The sequence below is a fragment of the Hippopotamus amphibius genome, chromosome 11 (assembly GCF_030028045.1).
Source record: "Hippopotamus amphibius kiboko isolate mHipAmp2 chromosome 11, mHipAmp2.hap2, whole genome shotgun sequence".
In the NCBI taxonomy this organism is placed as follows: Eukaryota; Metazoa; Chordata; class Mammalia; order Artiodactyla; family Hippopotamidae; genus Hippopotamus; species Hippopotamus amphibius.
The window spans coordinates 43,029,996-43,053,602 of record NC_080196.1 but is presented as its reverse complement, the minus strand read 5'-3'; the positions used below and the strand labels follow the sequence as shown (position 1 = coordinate 43,053,602).

At 48.8% G+C, this 23,607-nt stretch overlaps 2 protein-coding genes and 1 pseudogene across 4 annotated transcripts; 1 reads left to right on the top strand and 2 right to left on the bottom strand.

The window, feature by feature from the left end:
• Positions 1–432: 432 nt before the first annotated feature.
• Positions 433–4,875, bottom strand: DAXX (death domain associated protein). 3 transcript variants are annotated; one of them, XM_057699187.1, is made up of 8 exons: positions 4,778–4,875; positions 3,628–3,883; positions 2,654–3,473; positions 2,314–2,528; positions 1,879–2,158; positions 1,238–1,712; positions 858–1,077; positions 433–663 (listed from the first exon to the last, which is right to left on the bottom strand). In XM_057699187.1, exons 2-8 carry the CDS (start codon positions 3,832–3,834, stop codon positions 604–606), a joined length of 2,277 nt encoding a protein of 758 aa, XP_057555170.1. In that variant the 5' UTR covers positions 3,835–3,883; positions 4,778–4,875; the 3' UTR covers positions 433–603. The 3 variants fall into 3 exon arrangements, with proteins under 3 accessions (XP_057555170.1, XP_057555168.1, XP_057555171.1); XM_057699185.1 differs by having other exon boundaries at positions 3,628–3,886; positions 4,778–4,871; XM_057699188.1 differs by having other exon boundaries at positions 1,936–2,158; positions 3,628–3,886; positions 4,778–4,871.
• A 2,501-nt stretch (positions 4,876–7,376) lies between these two features.
• On the bottom strand, positions 7,377–7,638 carry SMIM40 (small integral membrane protein 40). Its single transcript, XM_057699227.1, has one exon. It carries the CDS (start codon positions 7,636–7,638, stop codon positions 7,396–7,398), a length of 243 nt encoding a protein of 80 aa, XP_057555210.1. The 3' UTR covers positions 7,377–7,395.
• A 13,330-nt stretch (positions 7,639–20,968) lies between these two features.
• On the top strand, positions 20,969–22,539 carry LOC130831263 (heat shock factor protein 1-like; annotated as a pseudogene).
• The last annotated feature ends 1,068 nt before the right edge of the window (positions 22,540–23,607 follow it).

Here is a 23,607-nt window from a genome sequence, read left to right as displayed (position 1 = left end):
CCTCTTCCCATTGGCGATGGGTCTAGGCCAGCGCTGCCTGGGCTCCGCCCCTGAGCTGTGGCCATTAGCGGGTTTGCAGGATCTGATCGCCCGGGTCTCCCAGCTTCTGACAGTACCCCTGAAACCCCGCCCCTACCTCCGGGCCTGGATTGGCCAAATAACCTGGAGCCGGCCCCTGATTGGCCTTTTTACTGCTACCGCTCTAAGTGAGAAAGTAAAGCGCGTTCAGGAGGCTGAAGCATTTTTTTAGCGTCTGGCAGAGGCACGGAGAAGGCCTGAGGGCGAGGAAAACTCCAAGAGAGGCGTGCAGAAGGCAACTGGAAAGGACAGATCCAGGGCTATCCCGGGGGCACGGCTAACCCTGAGCCACAGAACAGCTGGTGCCAATCACCAGCTGGTGAGAGCAGGACAAGGAAAAGACAGGGATACAATAAGAAAAGAACTTGTTTATTAATGTTTCTGTGTAAAACTTAAGCTTTTTTTTTTAAAAGAAACCACCAAAAGGCGATTAGCTCAGTCCATCCCTTCCTCAGTTGTCTGCTTCCCACCATCCTCCAAATACTATCCCAAAACGTTTTGAAGGCAGGGAGGAGGGGGAGGCAGTTAATCAGAGTCTGAGAGCACGATGATCTCCTCTGGATCGCACTGTGTGGCCACGCTCATCTGCAGGGGTGTGAAAGACAAAGAGTCAGAGAGGTCTGGAATACAGTGGAAGAGAAGCTGACTTATCAGAGATCAAAAATTGGGGTGGGAAAAAAGAGAGAGAGAGGAGGTGATGAGTGGAACATTCAGACAGAGAACCCAAAACTGAATAATGAAAGACAATGAAGTCAGGAAACACAGCCTCCCCCTCTTACCTTACAAGTACCAGGCCTGGAGGATTGTGACTGTGGGGTGTGGGACAACTGGGCTGTAAATGGGCTACAGAGGGAGCTGGTCACCAGGCCATGGCTAGGAGAATCCACCCGCGTGGAGGAATCGGCAACTGGAGCCATGGAAGCCAAGGGAGAAGGCGGGCTGGGCAGGGTATGTGTCTTCTCGTTCTTCTCAGGCACTGCTCCTTGCCTTTCCACATGGCTAGAGACAGAAACATACGTGGGTGGAGGGGTATGCAGAGCCTGAGGTTGCAAGGGGAGTGTCCAGTTTCTCCCTGCAGACTCCATTCCACAATATTCGTCTCAGAAGGCCCCCGCAGTCCCTCCTTGGCTTCCCTCTTTCTCCTCCTTGTTGCTGTTACCTGTTTCCTAATGGCCCAGCTTCTGTTTGCTTCTCCTTCCGAGACTTCTTGCGGGGGGGACTGGAATCTCCCCAAGTGTGCGGAGAGACGCCTCCGTTGAAGGAAGTGGAGGTGACCGTGGCTGCTCCATTCTCCAAGACAGTGGTTAGGGGGTCCTCTGATTGCTTCCTGGAAGAGGAAACGTCCCTCTCCTCAGGGGAAGGGGTAGTATCCAGGGGCAAGGCTTCAATCTCTAGCTCGAAGAGCTGAGACATAGGGCTCTCTTCCTCCAGCGGCAACTCCTCGATGTGCTCTCCACTGCTTTCAGCAACTATGCTGGAGGGGGCTCGGGGCTCTTCTGCCAGTGAAGATGGTGACTCTGTGAGTCCTTTGTTTTGCTGCTTCCCTGAAGACCCGCTGATCCCTTTGCAAGGTTCCAGGTTCTTTTCAGTGCAGATCTGCAGTGGGGACATGGGGCTCTTATCTCCATCCTTCCCTGGAAAAGAAGAAAAGAGGGGAAGGGTAGCAAAAGAACCAGGGGAAAGAAAACTGCTAAGAGGACACCAGGAGTAAGAGGAGGAAGGGAAGGATCTCGAACAGGGGGCTCATGCCCAACAGAGTAGAGGGAATCAACACATGAGAAGATTGTGTCCTTGACATACCTGTTTCCTCCTCTTCCTCCTCCTCCTCCTCCTCCTCCTCTTCATCGTCCCCCTGACCTTCCTGCATCTGTTCCAGATCCTCCTCCTCTTCAGAGTCTGTGTCCTCCTCATCTTCCTCCTCCTCATCTTCCTCTTCCTCCTCCTCCTCTTCACCCTCCTCCTCCTCTTCACCCTCCTCCTCCTCTTCACCCTCCTCCTCCTCACTTTCCTCATCTTCTTCATCGTCAGTCTCAGCCTTGGAGGTGGCAGCGCACTCCTGAGATGCCATCCCACTAGGGCCCTGCAGGGGACAAAGAAGTTTCTCTAAGGAATCCCTTGCCCCGGAGGGGCTGCTTCTTGTGCTCCTCCGCACACGCCACGATCAGCCACCACAGACTCCCTCCTGGGTGCAGGGGAAGGACAAGGTCTCTCTGAAGGGTGTATTCCCTTCCATACCTCACCAGAATCCAAGGAGGCTTTGGAGAGGTCTGCAGAGAGGGAAGAGGTGGCTTGAGGGAGCCGGGCTCTCCTCTTCTGTCTCTCACCCTCCTCGCTCTTGTCTTGCATCATTGCGTACTTGGAGATGACCTCATCCAGCCGGCTCATAGCCAAGCTCCGGTTCTCCCGCAGGCGCCGGGCCAGGGCAGGATCAGACAGTGCGGGATCAATGCCTATGTGGGACGATATAAAGTCAGTGCACTCACCCAGAACCCTAGAAGAAGGGACCAGAGAGATGCCTCCTCCACCACATACCTGACAAAAGAGGGTTACCAAGGAGCATCTCACTAATGCTTACCTGGCTTATAGTCATCAGTGAGGTGACAGCCAAAGTTGTAGATGAGATCTAGGTGGCGACGCTCCTGTAACCTGACACCCACATCTCGGAAGGCATCCTGAGCCATGAGCTGGAGCTGCTGTCGCGGGAGACCAAGGCTGTGCCGAGTAGCTGCCTTCTCTACAGCCCGCAGTACATCTCCATAGTCAGGGAAGGTATCAGGCCCTGGCTTGTTGATGAGCCGCTCAATGCGCCTGTTGACCTCTGGGTAGCGGGTACCACGGTAGGGGATGCGCTGCTCTATGACCCGCCCTGTCAGTGAAGAGCAGTCTTTCAGCTCACACAGCCGCCCAAAGAGGCGGATCAGCTTACGCTTCAACCTCGCCTCCTGCAGGTAAGTGGAGTCCGGATCATCCAATTCTGAGAGATCCAACTCCTTTTCCTGCAGCCGCCGGATCTCTGCCACATAGAGCGCCAACAGCTGCTCCAAGCGCTGGATCTGCCGCCGGGAACCACGGGTCCTTGGGGCCTCAGAGGCAGTGGTCTCAGCATTTGTGGGGTCTGCGGGAGGGTTATTCCCAGAGGGCTCACTAGATATGGTAGCAGCAGGGGCCAGGTTCAGCTTCTTCTTGGCTGAGTGGGCCTTGAGAATGGTGCAGAGCTCATTAATGTAGACATAGAGCTTAGCTGGCCGGCTCTGGGCCCGAGAGAGGACCCGAGAGAGGACGTTGCAGAACTCCGCAGAGGCCAAAAACAGAGAGTGGGCCCGCTGCTGCCGGTTATAGAGGAACGGGACCACCTCAGGGTGGTCTGCCGTCTGTGTCTTACACAGTTCAAGGAACTGGAAGATTAAGGAGAAAAAGGGAGGGGGGAAGAGACAAGGGATGGGGTTGAGAGAAACAAGGCAAGGTGGGGTTAGTGGGGAAGAAAGGATGGGAGAGCCAGTCAGCCATCCCCCTCCCTGGGGTACAGGAATCTTCTCCCCTAAAGCTCACCTCTTCAAACAGCTTCTCATTCTCCAACTTGTAGCATTTCTTGCCGCCCGAACTACTGCTTCCTCCGGCCCCATGGGGCTGGGAGGAGCCAGGGGCTTCTGCCCTGGGTGAGGCCCGATTGGGGGGTGGGTGGGAGGGCCCTGGCTGAACAGCTGCTTCATCTTCGTCATCATCATCCAGCACGATGATGCTGTTAGCGGTGGCCATGGGGGTTCAAATCCCCCGGAGGGAGGAAGTGTTGGGGATTTCGTAATTCCTGCTGGAAGGGGATGGGGCCTCAGACAGAGCCCCTCCAGCATAACCCCATCCCTTCATCTCACACATTTTCCAGTCTTCTTGGGTTTCAAAACACCCAGCCGTGCCCAGCAGTGTCCTCGCTGCCTATCTTCAGCAACCATTACTACCAGATGTTTTTTTGCCCCTTTACTATGGCAGCCCCAAACCATCTGAAAACCTTAAGTTCCACCCCAAGCTCCACCCCTCACGTCAATATCCGGTCTTTCAGTTGCATTTCCCCACTATTTCTCACAGTTGGCAAGTTGATTCTTTCTCTCAACCCCTGGACGACCTCTTAAATTGCACTCCAGACTTCCCTGACATTCCCTCCAACAGATACCACACCCCCGCTGGCACCACCTCACGTGTTTTCCCCTTTCACTCTCACACACATCAAATCCACACCCTCACCCCATCCTGAAGGATCACCCCAACTCCGAGACTCTCTAAGGCGAAGGAGGTTCCCTCCCAACAATCCATTCCCCTTTCTCCTACTTAAATTATCTCCAGATGCTACCCTCTGATGGGTCTCTTCAAACCAGGGCGTTAGGTTGGAGATATTTCACCTGAAGTCCCCCCCCTCACCCCACCCTAAATTTCCCCATTCTCTCCGTGACCTGTAACCGATCGTGAGCCCCGCACTGAGCTCTCCTGACTCCTCTCAGATTCCAGCCCTGAGTCCAGTCCTTCTCCTAGATGAGCTTCCCGCCAAGTCCCCCTCCCCCAGTTCAGCCCCCGGCCGCCCCACTCCCCTTCAGGGATAGGAAGGAAGGTACGACAGCTTGCCCCTTAGACTCGGCGCTCGGGACTCCCCAGTACCTCTCCCGTGACATTCCCGCCCCCGCCTTCGCTCCCCGCACCGTCCGGCCCCCACCTCAGAAACGGTCTCTCAAGGCGACCCTCGCCGCTGATCTTAGAACCTCGCATGGTTCCCTCCGTCTTCCTTCCCCCTCCCACCGCAGGCCCTACTCCGGACCGGAAGCCGCGGAGTTTCCGCCTACTGGCAACTGGGCGCGGCCATATTGTCATACGGAAATAAGTCCCCCACCCCGTGGCCGGAAGTGACAGTAGGCCCGCCCCCTGAGCGCCTCCAGTGCCACCCACGTAGTCTGTGGCTCCCTTCCCGTTGACCTGCAGGGGGCGGATTTGTCCGCTCCGGGCGTCCCAAATACCTGGGGACCGTCATTTTGCCGTACGGCACTGGCTACACCCGGATTGGGGCGCGCCGCCAGTGAAGCTCTTTTCACCCGGTGCTTCTGCGACTCCGCCAATCAGAAACTTCCCGCATCCCTGCCCAACCGCCGGCGAGTCGCGTGCCGGGAGGACTGGGCCACCTTTCCAAGTAGGAGAGGGGGGAACGGAACAGGGCAGCTGAGGAATTGGGCCCTCCAAGGCTGCACAAGGATACACAGAAGGGCGGGAATCTTTTAAGGGGGAAATAAAACCTTTTCCATCCGCTGGGCTATTGACAAGCCTTCTGGTGCTGCTTTCCTACCTGCCAGGTACCAGTTTCCACGGCTTAAACGACTGCTCCTGTCATTCCTTTCTAGGGGCTGCGCGCTCCCTTGCAGCTGTCCAGAAGCTACTTCTACCTGCAGGTGCCTACATCTCCCAATCGTGGTGTCATAGCACATGCATACAAATGAGCACAACACGTTGCACAAATGTGTTATTATTATTGCTATTGTTGTTGGTTTGTTTTTCAAGCTCCACCACAGAACTAACGACCAACCAAGTAGGTGGGATCTAGGTGGTTCTCCGTCCTTTTCTGGAGGGGGTTCCCGAGGCGCAGGCGCTGATGACCAGGAGGCCGTGCTTTGTCCAGGAGCTCCAGGGCCTGAGGACGGGCGATGTGGGGAGGGGGCTCTGAGGAGAATCTGTGCAAATTGCCGCTGTGAGAGCTGTGAGACGAAATGAGGCTTGTAAAATACCTCGAGTCTCGTCTCTTCCTCTTCCTCTGGGAGAGCTGATGATAGAAGGAAGAGAGAAGAAACCTACTTTGACGCCCGCCTCGCCCGCACCGCCCACCTAACCCAGCTTTAGGGAAGCTGCAGGGACGCGTGGAGGCAAAGCTGGGCCCAAAGGTGAGCTTCTGGGGAAGCTGGAAAGGTTAACACGGTTCCAATAGCTGAGTTTCTCACTTCCTGCATCCTTGCGAATTCCACAGATAGTGAGCGTCTTACCACTGTCTGGGACCCACAGACCCTTGCATCCCCAAGCCCTCAGAGTCCCAGAACCTCAAACCCTCCTTTCTATTAAAGAATCCCACACGACTTCTCTCCAGTCGTCTAAGCCTATAGTCTTCAAATTGGGGGACATGAAGACTCGCCTAAGGGTACTTGGATTTGGGAGATATAAGGAATTTAATTTCCAGATTCTCAATTTTCCCCAAATTTGTTTTCCTCAGGAACTGCCTGCAGTAGAGCTTCTCCTTTCTTTTCTCTTTTACAATAGACTTTTTCCCTCTTAAAAAAAAGGATACTGTAGTTCTCAACCATGAAATCTCCTGGGGATAATCTTACCTTTTGTTTGTTTTTGGCTGTGCCATGAGGGCTTTCTGAGATCTTAGTTCCCCACCAGGGATCAAACCCGGCCGCAGCAGTGAAAGCATGGAGTCCTAACCACTGGACTGCCAGGGAATTCCCTTACCTTGTCTTAAATAAAGAGACATGTAGCCTTTTTCTTTCAAAGCACCATAAGCACCACCTTGTCTCTCATTTTAAATGTACTTTTAGGGAATTCCCTGGCAGTCCAGTGGTTAGGACTGTGTTTCCAAGCAGGGTGCCAGGTATTGATCCCTGGTTGGGGAACTAAGATCACACCAGCCGAAACAAGGAGGGAAAAAAAATGAACCTTTAATGTTAACAGTTATGAAAGTGTGTACAATCTTTATGCTGTTTATTCAGTTCTGCTCACATAATTGTAGTAACCCAGAAGAAAATTTTCTGAAGAACTAGAGTCTTATGGTCACAAGAAAGAAAAATATTTTTCACTCAATATATATGTTTATGTAGGAAAGTTTGATAAATTGGTCAATAAAAGACTTTCAAGTATAAAAACACAAAATTGTGGGAAAGTGGAATGGTAATAGGAGTTCTAAAAGAAAAGAGAATGATGGAAGAAGAAAAGGAAAGATTCCCAATTATAGTTTTAAATGAGTGGTGGTGGCTATGAAGTCACTCTATTTCAATTCCCCTGGACATGCAAAAAATTGATTTAATTGTTTTATTTTAAAATGAATATTTTTTATATGTCAGGAGTTACATCCTTGAAACAACGTTAATATATGATGAAAAATTTTAGATGCTTACTTAAAAATACTTGAGGAGTACAAACTTTTTCAAAAGTATTTCCCAGAGTATAGGTGCAGAAATTTAAACACAGCTGCTCTCAGCTCTCCAAGTGTCCCTCCAAAGCCCCCAACAGTGCCATTTCCCCCGTCTCCCCTCTCACCTCCATGGCAGGGAAAGAGGACGTTTATAAGAAAGGTGGTCACAATTCCAGCTCCTCCTCCATCTGAGGTGTTCTCAGGAGCCAGTCCCCAAACTTTGTCCATGGTAGCAGCCAGAGCAGCTTACAAACAGCCTCCAGCATCAGTAGTGTCAGGATGAGGACCAGGAAGATAAAGAAGGCCTTGTCCATGGCCTGCCGCAGAGGACCCCTGGGAGGGGAGGGCCGCCGGGCAAACGCCAGGAACACATCCTCCTCATCCACATCGCCCTCCTCCTCGGCCATCCTAACCCACAGTCTCACAGCTGGCTGGAGCAAGGAGGCTGGGATGGAAGCCCTTACTCAGCCTTGCTAGGATTAAGGGGCGTGGTGTCGGCAAGTCCTGCACCTGCCAAGCTTGACCCTAATTCCCCCAACCAACAGAGGGAAAGGAGAGGAGGGCCTCTGAGCCTTTGGAAAAATCAATGCAATGTGAATGGTCTGGATTAAATAATTCCTAAAGTCTGTCCAGCTATACCATTTTATAATTCTGTGTTTCGGAAGCTGAAGGCCCAACAGAGACAGGCCAGCTGGAATTGCCCGAGTCATTCTGGGTCTCTAAGCTTAAGGTCTTGGGCCCCTACAGGCAAGAGTGAGCAAGTGGACCTAGTATGCTAGTGAGCCGCTGTCAATCAAGCACCTAAAGCCCTTCGCGAGTGGGGGTGGGGACTGGGGGTGGAGGGGGGCGGGGGCAGGGGCGGGGCGGCGCGAGCAACGGCGACTCCAGTCTGCGCAGGCGTAGTTCTTCCCCAGGGCTGCGGCCCCGGCGCTTGCAGCGCTGAAGCCCCTCACGCTGTCCTTGTGACTTCGAGGCCAGTTATATAAGTAATTGGACTGCGGGAGCCCGAGCGGAGTTTATAAAATGAGAAAGACCATGATTAGCCAGCGAGGCAAGGGAGAATGATTGGGACTTAACTGATGGGGCAGTAATAAGGAAGAGCGAACTTGTGAGTGAGCGGTCCTGGTCTGAGAGTTGCCGGTGGGAAGTGTCCAAGAGGCTGTCTTGGGGCACGGATTGAAGGCGTTTTCTTGACCCTGTACCGCACGTACTGGCCTGAAGGTTCGTGAGGGAAATCGAAGTCCATATGGAGACCTGCCACCCCCCTCCCCCGCCCCACGTAAGTGGTGTTTGGGGGATGGAGTGTGGACAGCGAAGGAAACAGCCCAAGAGGTAATGGACCTCATATCTGGAGCCTCTAGGGTTTCTTACTCTAAACTCTACTTTGATCTTATTAAGAAGACATTTTCTTGGGAAGACCTTGTTTACCCCAAAATGGTACAAACGATGTCACAGTTTTGTTTAGAGTCGACAGCTCATCGTTTGCTGCCTACACAGGAGGTCATTATGAGTCAAAAAAAAACTGGATCAGGGTCCGAACTAAGCATTTATTAGCTGTGTTAATTAAACCAGGAGGCCATTAGACTTGAGGTGGCTCTAATGTCCTGGCGGCCTACTTAAGCAAGCCAAAACCTAAGCCTGTAAACACCTCAAGGTCACATAATCAACAGGCCAAGGGAGGGAATTCCCTAGTGGTCCAGGAGTTAGGACTTGGCACTTCCACTCCAGGGGTTATGTGTTTGATCCCTGTTTGGGGAACTAAGATCCTGCACGCTGCAGCCAAAAGACAGAAAAACCCAAAAAGCTAAAGGACAACCAATCACACACAGCCAACTAGGCTAAGCTATAAGCCAATTAAATAATTTCCTTTCTCTGCCTCCACACTTTTTCCATTTAAGTGTTTCCTCTGGCTCAGGTTTGAGGAGCACTCATAACCACTTCTGGTTTGGCCCAGCCCCATTTCAATGCATTTTTGGTCAAATAAAAATTTTAACATGTCCCAGTTTACCTTTAATAGCAGTGTGAATGGGACCTCGGCAAGTCACCTCACCTTTCTTTAGTTTTTTTATAAAATTGAAAAAGTCTTGCCTCACAAAGTTGTCATGAGGGAAAAGCAAAATAAGATTTTTGGGCTTCCTAGGTGACGCAGTGGTTGAGAATCCACCTGCCAATGTAGGGGACACAGGTTCAATCCCTGCTCCAGGAAGATCCCACATGCCGCAGAGCAACTAAGCCCATGCGCCACAACTGTTGAGCCTGAGCTTTGGAGCCTGTGAGCCACAACTGTTAAGCCCATGTGCTGCAACTACTGAAGCCCACGCACCTAGAACCCGTGCTGAGCAACGAGAAGCCACAGCAATGAGGAGCCCGCGCACCACAACAAAGAGTAGCCCCCACTGACTGCAACTAAAAAGAAAGCCTGTGCACAGCAAAAAAGACCCAACACAGCCAATAAAATAAATAAATAAATAAATAAATATATAAAAAACCAAAAAACAAACAAAAAAAGATTTATTTTTTGTAAATTATGAAGTGTTGTGTAAATATAATGTATTAATTTCTGATACCCTCACTATGTCTCAGGAAAGTTTGCAATAAGGCCACCCAAACACCTTTATCATCTCCTTATAGTTCCTTCCCCATGGTAGCTTCAGCATGAAGATCTTGTGTAACACATAAACTCAGCACTTCACTGAATTTAAAAAAATTTTTGAAGTAATTTCAAACTTACAAAAAAGATTTAAGAACAGTATCGGGAACTCTGGTATCCTTTCCACCCTGATTCCTCACTTGTCAACATTTGGCTATAGTTGCTTATTTCTCACAACCCCAATATAACCATCTCTTACAGGTTGAATTGTGTCCCTTCAAAATTCAAATAGTGAAGCCCTAACTCCCAGTACCTCAGAATATGGCCTTATTTGGAAATAGGGTTGTTGCAGATGTAATTGGTTAAAATAAAATGCAGTTATATTGCAGTAGGGTGGACCTTAATCCAATATGACTGATGTCCTTATTGAAAGGGGAAATTTGGACACAGACCAGCATATAATGAGAACATCATGTGAATGTGAAGGCGGAGATAGGGTTAATGCATCTACAAGCCAAGGAATGCAAAGATTGCCAGCAAACCCCCAGAAGCTAGGGGAGAGGCATGGAACAACTTTTCTGTCAGAGCCCTCAGAGAGAACCAACCTTGCTGACACTTTGATTTCTGACTTAGCCTTCAGAACTGTAAGACAATAAATTTCTATTGTTTAAGTCACCCTGTTTATGGTACTTTGTTATGGCAAGAAATCAACACCATTATCTAATTCATAGGTATAATTCAGATTTCATCAGCTGTTCCATTAATGTCTCTGTCCTTTCTGGTCCAGGGTCACATACGGTATTTGGTTGTCACATATCTGTACTGTCCTTCAATGTGGGCAGTTCTTCTGTCTTTCTCTTTCATGAATCACTTTTAAAAAGTACAGGCTTTTCATTTCTGCAAGATGTCTCTCAAACCTAGGTGCATGTTAGGGCAAGAGAGAAATGACATGCCCTTCTCCGTGTATCACATCAGAAGTTGCAGGAGGCGAAACCATCTCACTCCTGGTGCTGCCAAACCAACCTGGCAGGTTTCTCCACTGTAAAGCCATAACTGTCCCTTTGTAATTCCTAAGTATCTGGCACATCGCCAAATCTCCACCTATCTGGCTCAGCATCCATTGATGACTCTCACCAGAATAAGCATGATGATGTTTATTAAATGGTGATTTTTTTTTTTACTCCATCATTTCTTCTTCAGTTTTCAGTCAACAATCGACTATAAAGGAACATTTCTTTCTCCCTCATTTATTCATTTATTTGTATCATATGGACTCATGGACCTATTTTACTCAATGACTTGTAACCCATTACTACCATATTTATTTATATTGCCTGGACCCATGCATTTCTATTTTATTTAATTAATTGTAATCAGTTACTATCATCATTAATTTTACGCACAAATTATCCCAAATTTGGGTGGTGCCAGGCTCCGGGATCCATGCCGCCGGGTGCCCTCCACTCCCACAACAGAAGATGGGAAGCCCATGGCCCTGATGATGCACGTGGAGTTCGCAGGTCTCTGAGGGTGCAGCCGCAGCAGCCTCAGTATCGGCGCTAGAGCCTGCTACAGCAGGACTGGAGGCCCCTAGCCGGTGGGGTGGGGTGGGGAGGGGCAAGGGCTTCCTTGGTACTTGCTGGGACCACTCTACTTGTCGTCAGGCACCACGGAGGAGGCGCTCCTGTGCAAGCTGGACAAGCAGCTGGACATCCTGGGGCTGATGGAGGTGAAGATGAGGGAGATGAAGGGCAACATCCTCATCTGCGTCTCACCGAGGCCAAGCTCTACAAAGAACTCCACGAGAAGAATTGGCTGCTGGCCGTGACTGTCATCCGCAAAACACACAGGATGTGAACGAGTTCCCTTTTTGCCTTCTAGACTCTCAGACCGCTGCCAGCTTAGGGGGGATCCTCAGGCCGCCACTGCTGAACTCCCTCATAATCCTGGGGCATTGGTTGACAGTACTGAGGCTTAGGGCAGCTGGACTCTTTTGCTGGTGACCTGGTACCCTCTCTTGTTTCCTCCTGAAGCAAGGTCCTGAAGTCTGGGACCTCAGTCTCTGCACTGGTGACACCAGCAGTTATGACTTTGTGGTCCCCCCCCACCCCGCTTTCACCCCCACCCCCAAGTTTATGTTGCAGGTTCTGGTGAAGCAGAGGCTTAAGAACCACTGAACTTGAAACTTATCCCCTAGGGATGCAGGTGGGATGCCCAAGGACTATGGATTTGGGAAGACAACCTTGAGTTTGGCCAGCAATTAGACAACTCTTCCATGTGTAGTGATAAGAGATCCAAGTGAGTTCAGTTCTCCTACTTTTTGTGCTTTTCCTTCCCAAGGGCAGCCTGTGAATCTGATGGGGACTGGCAGGTCTGTGCCTCTCCCTCCTAGGACCTACTTCCCAGGAGGCCATCTACAAGGGAATTAGGTTACTTGTTGATGGAGATCCAGCTTGCCAGGGACTTGGGTCTATCCTGTTATATTTACTACAAATTCTATTTTCTGTATGTAAGGTGAGTGTGGAGAAAAAGAGAGCGAGCCAGGCAATCAGATAATGAGGAAAGTTTATTAAAGGGAAGCGAGAAAGAGAGCAAGAGAGAGAGAGAGAGGCTGACCCTTAAGGAGAGCCAGCCCCCTCCCTTGGGGCTGGTTTCTTATATAGGGAGAGAGTTTAGTTTATCAATAACCAGCAGCTGGTGCCTGCTATCAGCTGATTGATCTTTGGCCTTGGAGAGAGTCGGAGGTGGTCAGGTAGCCTTGGGGCAGCAGGTGCCAGTGGTCTCAACGGGATGCTTCCTGAGAAATGCAATCAATCACCTGAGCTGTCTCTAACTTGTTAGAGTTGTCTTACGAGTCTTCATCTAGGCCCTAACACTGTACAATTAGTCAGATTAAAGTTTCCACTGTGTATGCTTGGCAAAACGAATTAAACAGAAAGTAAGGTTAAAAAAATTATCCCAAATCTGGCGAATGAGAATGTGCTTCAAGCTAGCTCCTGTGTCCTTTTGCAATGTTTCAACATTATTTGATCATTTCCTTACTTGGCGGTACAAGAGGTAATCCAGGCTCAATATGTACTTTTCCTGATTTAGCCCAGGGATCAACCGTTTCTTCAAGGGGCTCTGGCTTCTTTGAACAAAGGATAGTATTTGGAAACCAAGATCTTGGTGCCAGATGTCTTCATGTCATTGTTTCTAGGCCTTCTCAGCAGATAGAGCTAGGAAATATATGAATGTGTATAGGTAAACATATATGGTGTGAGAGGAAAAATGTTTACACACACACACACACACACACACACACACTGTTCCAGTTACTATAGCCACCTAACATACCACCCCAAAACTTAGTGTAAAACAACCATTTAATTAGGTTCATGGAATACTGTGTCAGAAAGGACACAGTAAGGATAGCTTGTCTTTGCTCAGTGATGTCTGGGTCCTTATCTGGGGACACTGAAAGGCTGAGGGTGAATTTACAGCTGAGAGCTGGGGTCATCTGGAGGCATCTTCTCTCACATGTCTGGCAGTTGATGCTGGCTGTCATCTGGCTCTCTGTTGGGGATGTTGGCCAGAACACCTACACGTGTCCTCTTGATGTAGCCTGCGCTTCTTCACAGCGTGGCAACCTTGAGATAGTTAGAATTCTTACACGGCACTCACAGCTCCAAAGGTGTGCTGAAATTTTTAAGGCAGGAGCTGCATTGTCTTTTCTGAGCTAGCCTCAGAAATCATGCAGCATGACTTCTGCTGCATTCTATTGGTTACAAGACAGTTAACAAACCTGTTTAGATTTACAGGGAGGAGGTAGGGACCTCATAAACCCACCCCCCCTTTTTTATTATTTCATTGAAGTACAGTTGATTTACAATGTTGTGGTAATTTCTACTGTACAGCAAAGTGATTCAGTTATACACTATATTCTTTTTATTTTTTTATTTTTTTTCACTATATTCTTTTTAAAATATTCTTTTCCATTATGGTTTATCACAGGATATCAAATATAATTCCCTGTGCTATACAGTAGGACCTTGTTGTTTATCCATCCTATATATACTAGTTTGCATCTGCTAATCCCAAACTCCCAATCCTTCCCCCCCACACACACCCCCATCCTTGGCAACCACAAGTCTGTTCTTTATGTCTATGAATTTATAAACACACCTCTTGATGGAAGTGGAGAAAGTTCAAGACAAAGAAGTAGGTGAGGAAGACAAAAAGAGTACAGCCAGTCCTTTCAAAGAATTTTGCCATAAAGGGAAGGAGAGAACTGCAGCATAACGCAGAAAGAGGTGTGGGCTCAAGAGGAAGAATTTTTGAAATGGGCATACTTCGGTATTTTTATATCCTGATAGGAATGACAAAGTAGACAGGGCCAGGGACCAGGGAATGCAATTGTAGGAGTGATGCCCTTAACTGAGAAGGACTGGGATTCAGTGCACAAGTGGAGGGGGTGATCCTAGATAGACACATTAGTGATGCCTGGAGGAGACAGAATCTAAGGGCAGAAATGTAGGAGAAGGTGGGAAGTGGGAAAGGTTCTTTTCTGTTGCCCCTGTTTTACAGTGAACTAGTAAGTAATGTCATCAGCTGGGCATGAGGGGCTTGATTTGAGGAGAGAAAAGAAGGTGCCCCAGGGCAAGAATAAAAATGGAGGCTCACATATCATAGGTGGAAATTTTTTAAAGTTAATCATCAAGCTAATATACTGTTAGGTATGTTCTTTACTCTTACTTTGACAAGTCTACTTTCATAACAACAAAAGAATGTGTGTAAGGCAACACGATTGAAAGAATACCTAAATGACTATATTTAATTATTATCACATGTATCTAGGTATTCTTTTGGTGGACGTGATATGATTGGATGAATAACAAAATAATGATGTGCATTATTGGAGAAAGGATAGTCTCTTAAATAAACGATGTTGGGAAAACTGGACAGCCTCACACATGAAAGAGAGAGAGAGAGACTAGACCACTATCTCACACCATTCACAAAAATCAACTCAAGATGGATTAAAGACTTGAATGTAAGACCTGAAACCATACAACTCCTGGAGGAAAACATGTACAGAATGCTCTTTGACATTGATTGTAGCAATATCTTTCTGGATATGTCTCCACAGGCAAGGGAAACAAAAGCAAAAATAAACAAATAAGGGCTTCCCTGGTGGCGCAGTGGTTAAGAATCTGCCTGCCAATGCAGGGGACACGGGTTCAAGCCCTAGTCTGGGAAGATCCCACATGCCATGGAGCGACTAAGCCCCTGTGCCACAACTACTGAGCCTGAGTGCCACAACTACTGAAGCTCGCGTGCCTAGAGCCCATGCTCCACAACAAGAGAAGCCACAGCAATGAGAAGCCCGTGCACCACAACGAAGAGTAGCTCCTGCTCACTGCAACTAGAGAAAGCCCACACACAGCAACAAAGGCCCAACGCAGCCAAAAACAAAAAAAACATAAAGAAATAAGGAAATAAAGAAATAAAAGTCATGACTTTGTCTTGTAGGCCCTCTATTGCTGGCTTTGATGAAGCAAGCACTTTGGAGAGGCTCACATGGCAAGAAACTGAGGGTGGCCTCTGGAAAATAGCCAACAGGAAGCTGATACCTTCAATCCAACAACCTTTAAGGAACCGAATCCTGCCAACAACTCGGGGAGGGAGCTTAGAAGCAGGTCTTTCCCCAGCAGAGCCTTCAGATGAGATCACTGGCAACACCTGGGTTGTAGCTTCGTGGGAGACCCTGAAGCAGAGGATCCAGCTAAGCTTCTCCCAGGTTTTTGACCCACAGAAATTATGAAATAATATGTGCTGTTTTGAGGCACTAGTTTGGGGGCAATTTTTTATACAGCAAGAGACAACTAATACACTGTGCTAGAACTAAGTGTCACATCCCTAGTAACAGAGATACCACTATGTCCCTTTGAAATTGTTTCTGGGTGTTGACATGTGGTGTCCTCTTTTTTTTAAAAATAAATTTATTTATTTATTGGCTGTGTTGGGTCTTCACTGCTGTGCACGAGCTTTCTCTAGTTGCAGAGATTGGGGGCTACACTTCATTGCAGTGTGTGGGCTTTTCATTGCAGTGGCTTCTCTTGTTGTGGAGCATGGGCTCTAGGTTCACGGGCTTTAGTAGTGGCAGCGTGTGAGTTCAGTTAGTTGTGGCTCACAGGCTCTAGAGCGCAGGCTCAGTTGTTGTGGTGCACGGGCTTAGTTGCTCAGCAGTGAGTGGGATCTTCCTGGAGCAGGGATAGAAACCATGTCCCCTGCATTGGCAGGCAGATTCTTAACTACTGCACCACCAGGGAAGTCCCTGTGGTGTCCTCTTAAATGTGGGGCTCAAGGCAGACTCCCTTCTTGCCTGGGTGAACTAGTAGCACCAGGACTAGTTCATCAGTCTTCATTTTTTTTGTTTGCATGTTCCCTAAAAACATTTTGGGAAACCATGTGACCTCCTGCATATATTTTACTTCATATGTAATTTCTTTCCTTGTAAATTTAAATAACTACAATGTAAAAATTGTAACATCTGGTAAATATTGTCATTTTAAAATGACTATATTACTCTTTTAAATGTAGCCAATAGAAGCTAAATGTCATAGCTTTTTTTTTTTTTTTTGGCCACACTGAGCAGCCTGCAGGATCTAGTTCCCCAACCAGGGATCGAACCCTTGCCTGCTGCAGTGGAAGTGAAGAGTCCTAACCACTGGACTACCAGTGAGGTCCAATGCCATAGCTTTTTGATATTCAACATCATCCTTTTAAAAAACATATAAGGACTTTCCTGGTGGCAGGGGACACGGGTTCCAGTCCCTGGTCCAGGAAGATCCCACATGCCTCAGAGCAACTAAGCCCATGCACCACAACTACTGAGCCCACGTGCTACAACTACTGAAACCGGTGTGCCTAGAGCTGGTGCTCCGCAATAAGAGAAGCCACAGCACTGAGAAGCCCACACACCGCAATGAAGAGTAGCCCCTACTCGCTACAACTAGAGAAAGCCGTGTAGAGCAACGAAGACCCAAAGCAATTAATTAATTAATTAAAAAGTTAAAAACAAACAAACAAAACATATGAATAAGGACTACCCTGGCAGTCCAGTGGTTGAGACTTTGCTTTCCAATGCAAGGGGTGAGCATTCAATCCCTGATCGGAGAGCTAGAATCCCACATGCCTTGGGGCCAAAAAACCAAAAAACATACAACAGAAGTGATATTGCAACAAATTCAATAGACTTTAAAAAAAATGGTCCACATCAAAAAAATCTTTAAAAAAATATGAATAAGCTCTTCATCAACAGTTAGACATTTTACATTATTTACTTTTTCCTTGAATTCATATTTCGTTCACTTCCACTACACAATTTTATCTTAATGTATTTTATGTGTGAAAGTCTTGTATTGACCTTTCTATATTTCTCTGTAACAAAATATATTTTAAAAAACTAGTTCTTTTTCATTTCTTTTAACCATAATACTCTAAATGTTTAAATTTTCTTTTGAATTGAACTATTAGCAACAGAGCAAATTGATCAAAATCATGTAAATATATTATACATTTTGATAGATATTATTAAACATAAATATAAAATTTTACTCACAATGAATCTTTTAATGAGTTTTAGCTAGTTTTGTAATAGGGAAGAACAAATCTGACTGATATTAGATCCATTCCTTTTACTTTATCAATTTATTTATTTATCAATTTATTTATTTTATTAGCTGTGTTGGGTCTTCGTTGCTGCTTCGAGGGCTTTCTCTAGTTGCGGAGAGTGGGGGCTACTGTTGCGGTGGCTTCTCTTGTTGCAGAGCACAGGCTCTAGGCACACACCCTTCAGTAGCTGTGGCATGTGGGCTCAATCGTTGTGACTCACAGGCTCTACAGTGCAGGCTCAGTAGCTGTGGTGCACGGGCTTAGTTGCTCCTCGGTATGTGGGATCTTCCCGGACCAGGGCTCGAACCCATGTCCTCTGCATTGACAGGTGGATTCTTAACCACTGCACCACCAGGGAAGCCCTGTTTCTTTTACTTTAATCTTTATGCTCTGTTGCCTGTGCTTAATCATGTTGGCCCTGCCCCTTTTGTAAAAGAATGTTGCCTATAGCTTCAAGTATACAGGATAGCCTGAACTTGACCTGACCTAAAGAGAGAATAACATTTGTCTTGTTGGAGGTTTAGAGCAGTGGTCCCCAGGCTTTTTGGCACCAGGGACCAGTTTCATGGAAGACAATTTTTCCACAGATGGGGCTAGGGAGGGCAGGGGTTCAGGCAGGGATGCAAGCGATAGGAAGCAATGGGGAGCGGCAGATGAAGCTTCGATCGCTCGTGGGCCGCTCACCTCCTGGGCTGCTCACCTCCGGCTGTGCAGCCCGGTTCCTAACAGGCCTCCGATGCATACCAGTCCCTGGTCTGGAGGTTAGGGACACCTGGTTTAGAGGAACATGGCAACCTGACTGTGACCTGACCTACATGGACAGCTTCAAGAACAAAGGATCTGGACTTCCTACGTGGCACAGTGGTTAAGAATCCACCTGCCAATGCAGGGGACACGGGTTCGATCCCTGGTCCAAGAAGACCGCATATGTCTTGGAGCAACTAAGCCCATGCACCACAACTATTGAGCCTGCTCTCTAGAGCCCATGAGCCACAAATTTGAGCCCATGTGCCCCAACTACTAAAACCCGCAGGCCTAGAGCCCGTGCTCTGCAACAAGAGAAGCCACCACAATGAGGAACCAGTGCACCTCCCACTCTCTGCAACTAGAGAAAGCCCGTGTGTAGCAATGAAGACTCAACGCAGCCAATAAATAAACAAATAAATAAATACATTCATAAAAATAAAAAAAAAGAGCAAAGGATCCCACACAAAGTTTGCAACAACTAACCACACCCATCCCTCATCCTGGGTTTAAAAGGGCTTTGCTGGGATTTCCCTGGCAGTCCAGTGGTTAAGACTTTGCTCTTGCTTCCACCACATGGGGCATAGGTTCAATCACTGGTTGGAGAGCTAAGATCCCATGTGTCACAGGGTATGGTAAAAAAAAAAAAAAAAAAAAAGGCTTTGCTTGAAAGCCTTTGGGGAGTTTGGGCTTTTTAAGCCATAAGCCAGGCATCTCCTTGTCTGGCCCTGCAATGAACCTTTCTCTGCCCCAAACTCTGACAGCAACAACGTTTCAGTATTGTTTGGCCTCACTGCGCCTCAGGCACACTTGCTTTAGGTAACAGTTCACATATTATTGAATCACAAGAATCCAGTAGCTGGAATGAGACAGCCTTCAGTAACAATTCTCTATTTTTTCTTTTTTTCTTTTTCATCAAAATAAAATCTGAGAGTTCTTGTTCACATAAATAAGTAAATGGGAATGGAAATACTTTTATTACAGCAATGACACTCTTTGAACTCCTTCTGAATTATATGCCAAAAATCGCATCGTGAGCCATCATTAAATGTATTTTAATGATATTCAAGCTGACAACTCAATTAGATTCTCTTTAATTTTGTTGAAAGCAAGGAATTGAAAACCACCTGACTTGCTAAAGGATTCATTACTCAATCATTAGAGTCATTTACTTTCTAAAAAATATTTCAAATTGTACTTTTGTTTAGCAACCCATATGTTTTTGCATGTCCCCATCTTGGGAGAATGGCAAATGGGCAATGGTAAAAGAGGAGAGAAATGAAAATAGGCGCAAAAGTTCTCAGGTAATTCAGTTCTAGGGAAAGATATACAAAAGCAGAGAATGTGAAAATGGATACCTTCATAATGGGCCCTGCCCTCATGCCCCTTGCAGGGTCGTTGTGTATTCCTTGGAGTCTGCACACTCCAGGGTGAAGACCACAGGACTTGGGACGTGTAGTATGATGGTCAGCCAGCACAAGGTCTCCTTGAGACTTACCAGAAATTCAAAGTGAGACCAGCCAGCATGGTGTGTGTTTTCCTTTCCCTCCAGATGTGTTCAGCCACGTGAATGCAATGGCAGAGCTGGCAGAGAGTTAGGACTTTGCCAAGAGTGCCGGGAAAAGATGAAGGAGCAAAGAAATCAAGGCTGTATGCAAAAATAACTTCAGGATTATTGGTGAAGTCCAGACAGGAAGGCGAGTGCTAAAATTTCCAGTTCTTAAGGATGAGCTCACCCAGGGTAGCAAAGTGAGAAGAGTGTTCAAGACCAAGCTTTGGACAGCTCCAATATTTAATGTCAGTGAGGCAGGAGGTAGATGGGCTCCAGGCTAGGCAATTACAACTGGCCTCCTGTTTACATTTCTTGGGGTGAGAAAAGGATCGGCTTCAGGCCAAACACTTACATGTAGCCTCCTGTTTACATTTCCTGAGACAGGAGATAGGTGGGCTCCAGGTTAGATATTTGCAACCAGCCTCCTGCTTGCACCTGGAAACAGAAATAACAATAGAGGAACTTCCCCCGTGGTACAGTTGTTAAGAATCTGCCTGCCAATGCAGGGGATACAGCTTCAATCCCTGGTCCAGGAAGATGCCTCAGCTTCCAAGCTACTAAGCCCCTGTACCACAACTACTGAGCCCACACGCTGCAACTACCAAAGTCCAAGTGCCTAGAGCCCATGCTCCACAACAAGAGAAGCCACTGCACTGAGAAACCTGCGCACCACAGGGAAGAGTAGCCCAGGCTCCCCACAACTAGGGAAAGCCTTTGAGCAGCAACGAATACTCAACACAGCCAAAAAAACAAAAGAGAAAAAACCCACGGATATTGACAATTTTGCCCTGCAGTGTGGCAAGTGTGATCTCCCCGTCGAGGGACCCAACGTGCAACATGCAGGAAAGCTCCAGGTCCTAAACACTGGACTACCAGGGAATTCCCATGATTCAAAATTTTAAAAGTCTGGGTTCTCTCTCAATTACTCAAGGCCACTAGTTCCCACCTAGGTACCAGAATGGCCCACCAGCTTGTGGGTGGCTCGCTTTTAAATAGGAGTGTTCAGGTCAGGACCACCAGATACTGTATTTGAGGGAGACTTTGGACAGGAACTAAAAAATCAAAGCAAAAGGTGAAAAAAGAGGCGGGCGGGCGGCGCCAGCGGGCACTCGGGCGGGTGTGTGTGGAGGGCGGTGGTGCCCAGCCCGCTGTCACTCCTCGCGGTCGCTCCCTCGCCCCTCCCGCCTTGCCTGGGATGGATCTGCCCGCGGCCCCGGCACCACGGGGCCCAGCAACGTCCAGGCCTTCCTGACCAAGCTGTGGACCTTCGTGAGCGACCCGGACACGGACGTCCTGGAGCCCGAGCAGAAGCAGCGCCCACGTGTTCGACCAAGGCCCTTTCGCCAAGGAGGTGCCACCTAAGTCCTCCAAGCACAGCAGCATGGCCAGCTTCATGCTGCAGCGCAACATGTATGGCTCTCAGAAGGTGGTCCACACTAAGCAGGGCAGCCTGGTCAAGCCAGAGAGGGATGACACCGAGTTCCAGCACCCGTGCTTCCTGCACGGTCAGGAGCAGCTGTTGTCAAGAGGAAAGTGACCAGTGTGTCCACCCTGAGGATCAAGGACATAAAGACTCCCCAGGACAGTGTCACCAAGCTGCTGACTGACGTGCAGAGGATGGAGGGGAAGCAGAGGAGCATGGGTTCCAAATTGCTGACCGTGGTGCAGGAGAGCAAGGCTCTCTGGCGGGAGGTGGCCGACCTGCAGCAGAGGCACGCTGGCAGCAACAAGCTGATCCAGTTCCTCACCTCGCTGGTGCAGTCGAACCGGATCCTGGGGGTGAAGAGAAAGAGCCCACTGATGCTGAACAACAGCTATTCCATGCCCAGCACTCCCTGGAGCACATCCGCAGCTCGGGCCCCTACCCGGCTCCGGCCTGGCCTATGGTGGCCGCAGCCTCTGCTCCCCAGATGCTTTTGCAAGCTCCGGAGCCATCATCTCCGACATCGCGGAGCTGCCCCCAGGAGCCCCTTGGCCTCCCCAGGCAGGAGTATAGACGACCAGAAGCCCCTGTCCAGCAGGCCCTTGGTTCGAGTCAAGCAGGAGCCCCCCCAGCCCATCTCGGAGCCCCCGGGCAGAGGATGCCGGACCCGGGCACCCGTCCTCCATGGTGGAGACGCCCCTGTCCCCAGTCACCCTCATGGACTCCATCCTGCAGGAGAGCCTGCACCTGCGGCCTCGGCCACACCCTTCACGCGAGGTTGTGGGGGGAGGGAGTGCCCCCTCTCACCCCTACCCGCCTCGACCCCGCCCCCCTCTCCAAGTGCCTCAGCGGAACCGGCCTGGACAATTTGGCTCGTGGTCCACAGGCGTCTGGGGTCGCCCACCTCTTCCCCTCCTCCTCTCTGTGTGGCTGAGTCCTGCCAGGAGACTGAGCTCAGGGACCACTTGGATGCCATGGACTCCAACCTGGGCCACCTGCAGACCAGGCCAACTAGCCACGGCTTCAGCGTGGACACCAGTGTCCTGCTGCACCTATTCGGCCCCTTGGTGACAGTGCCCGACAGGAGCCTGCCGGGACCTGGACAGGAGCTGGGCCTGCGAGCTGCACAGGCCTCTCGAGGCAGAGAGCAGCAGCCCTGATTCGGGGAGCAGCTCCTGCAGGACCCGGGCTCCATGGACGTGGGGGGCAGTGGTCTGCCGGTGCTCTTGGAGCTGGGGAAGGGCTCCTGCTTCTCTGAGGAGGACGACCATGCTGAGGACCCCACCATCTCCCTGCTGATGGGCTCTGAGCCCCCCAAAGCCAGGGACCCCACTGTCTCTTAGAGGCCCCGGGAGGAGGGCCGGCCTGTGCCCTTTCCCACCCCTCCTGGTGCAGGGCTGGTCTCGGGAGGGGGCCCCTGGGCCACGGAGGGGCTGTGTGGCCCCCAGTCGGCACCAAGGGCCCAGCCCCTTGTGCCATGGCTTGCTTGGGGCTTCACAGCCACACTCGGACTGACCAGTACACAGGTGTTGATAGAACTGTATTTTGGATTTTTACATGAAGGACCCCCTTTCCCCTTCAGTAGAGATATACAGATACATATGTGGACAGACAGACAGGTGGACAGGTGGCTGGACAAGACAGGCAGAGATCTATGAACTACAGGCTCTGTCTGTGGCAAAAAAAAGCAAAGTGAAAAAGAACACAGAGGAAACAGAGACAGAGAGAAGAGGGAAATGTCACATAAACTATAATAAACTTCCTTGTAGATAAGCTAGAGTATCTATGAAAGAAGAACAAGATGCTGTAAAAATTCAGAAGGAGATGCTGTAAGAAGATTAAAAGTGTATGAGAAATAAAACCGTAAGGCCAATTTTAAGATCCAGATTTTACTTCTTATGAAGGAAAGAAGCTACTGGTGTTTAAAAAACAACAGTTCTCATTATTATCCTTAGTTCGACCAAAAAATGTATGTATCTTCTTTTTTGTCTTGAGAATGAGGGGAGTTTCTAAAGAAAGAGATGTATCTTTCTCTGAGAAATTACTGTTTGTCCTGGTTATTTAGGAAATGTATTGATTTGACACTGCAATTAATTTACAAAGGAATTCTTCCTATTGAATGGATAACATATGTGTAAAATCCCAAAGAGAGAAAGGCACATCCCCTATTTTTTCCTGTCCTGCAGCCACCCAGTTCACATCTCAGGAGCCAAACTCTTTTACTGGTTTCTCCTGCATCTTTCCAGATAGAGGCAATTTACTGTGAAGCCAATTATGTTTCTGCATCAGAGTCCCTTGCTTGCTTCGGTGCCTTCCCAGGCCTACTTTTGAATTTGTACATTTCTATTCTTTTTCTTAAAAAGGGCCACCAGAAGGACTTCCCTGCTGGCGCCGTGGTTAAGACTCTGCGC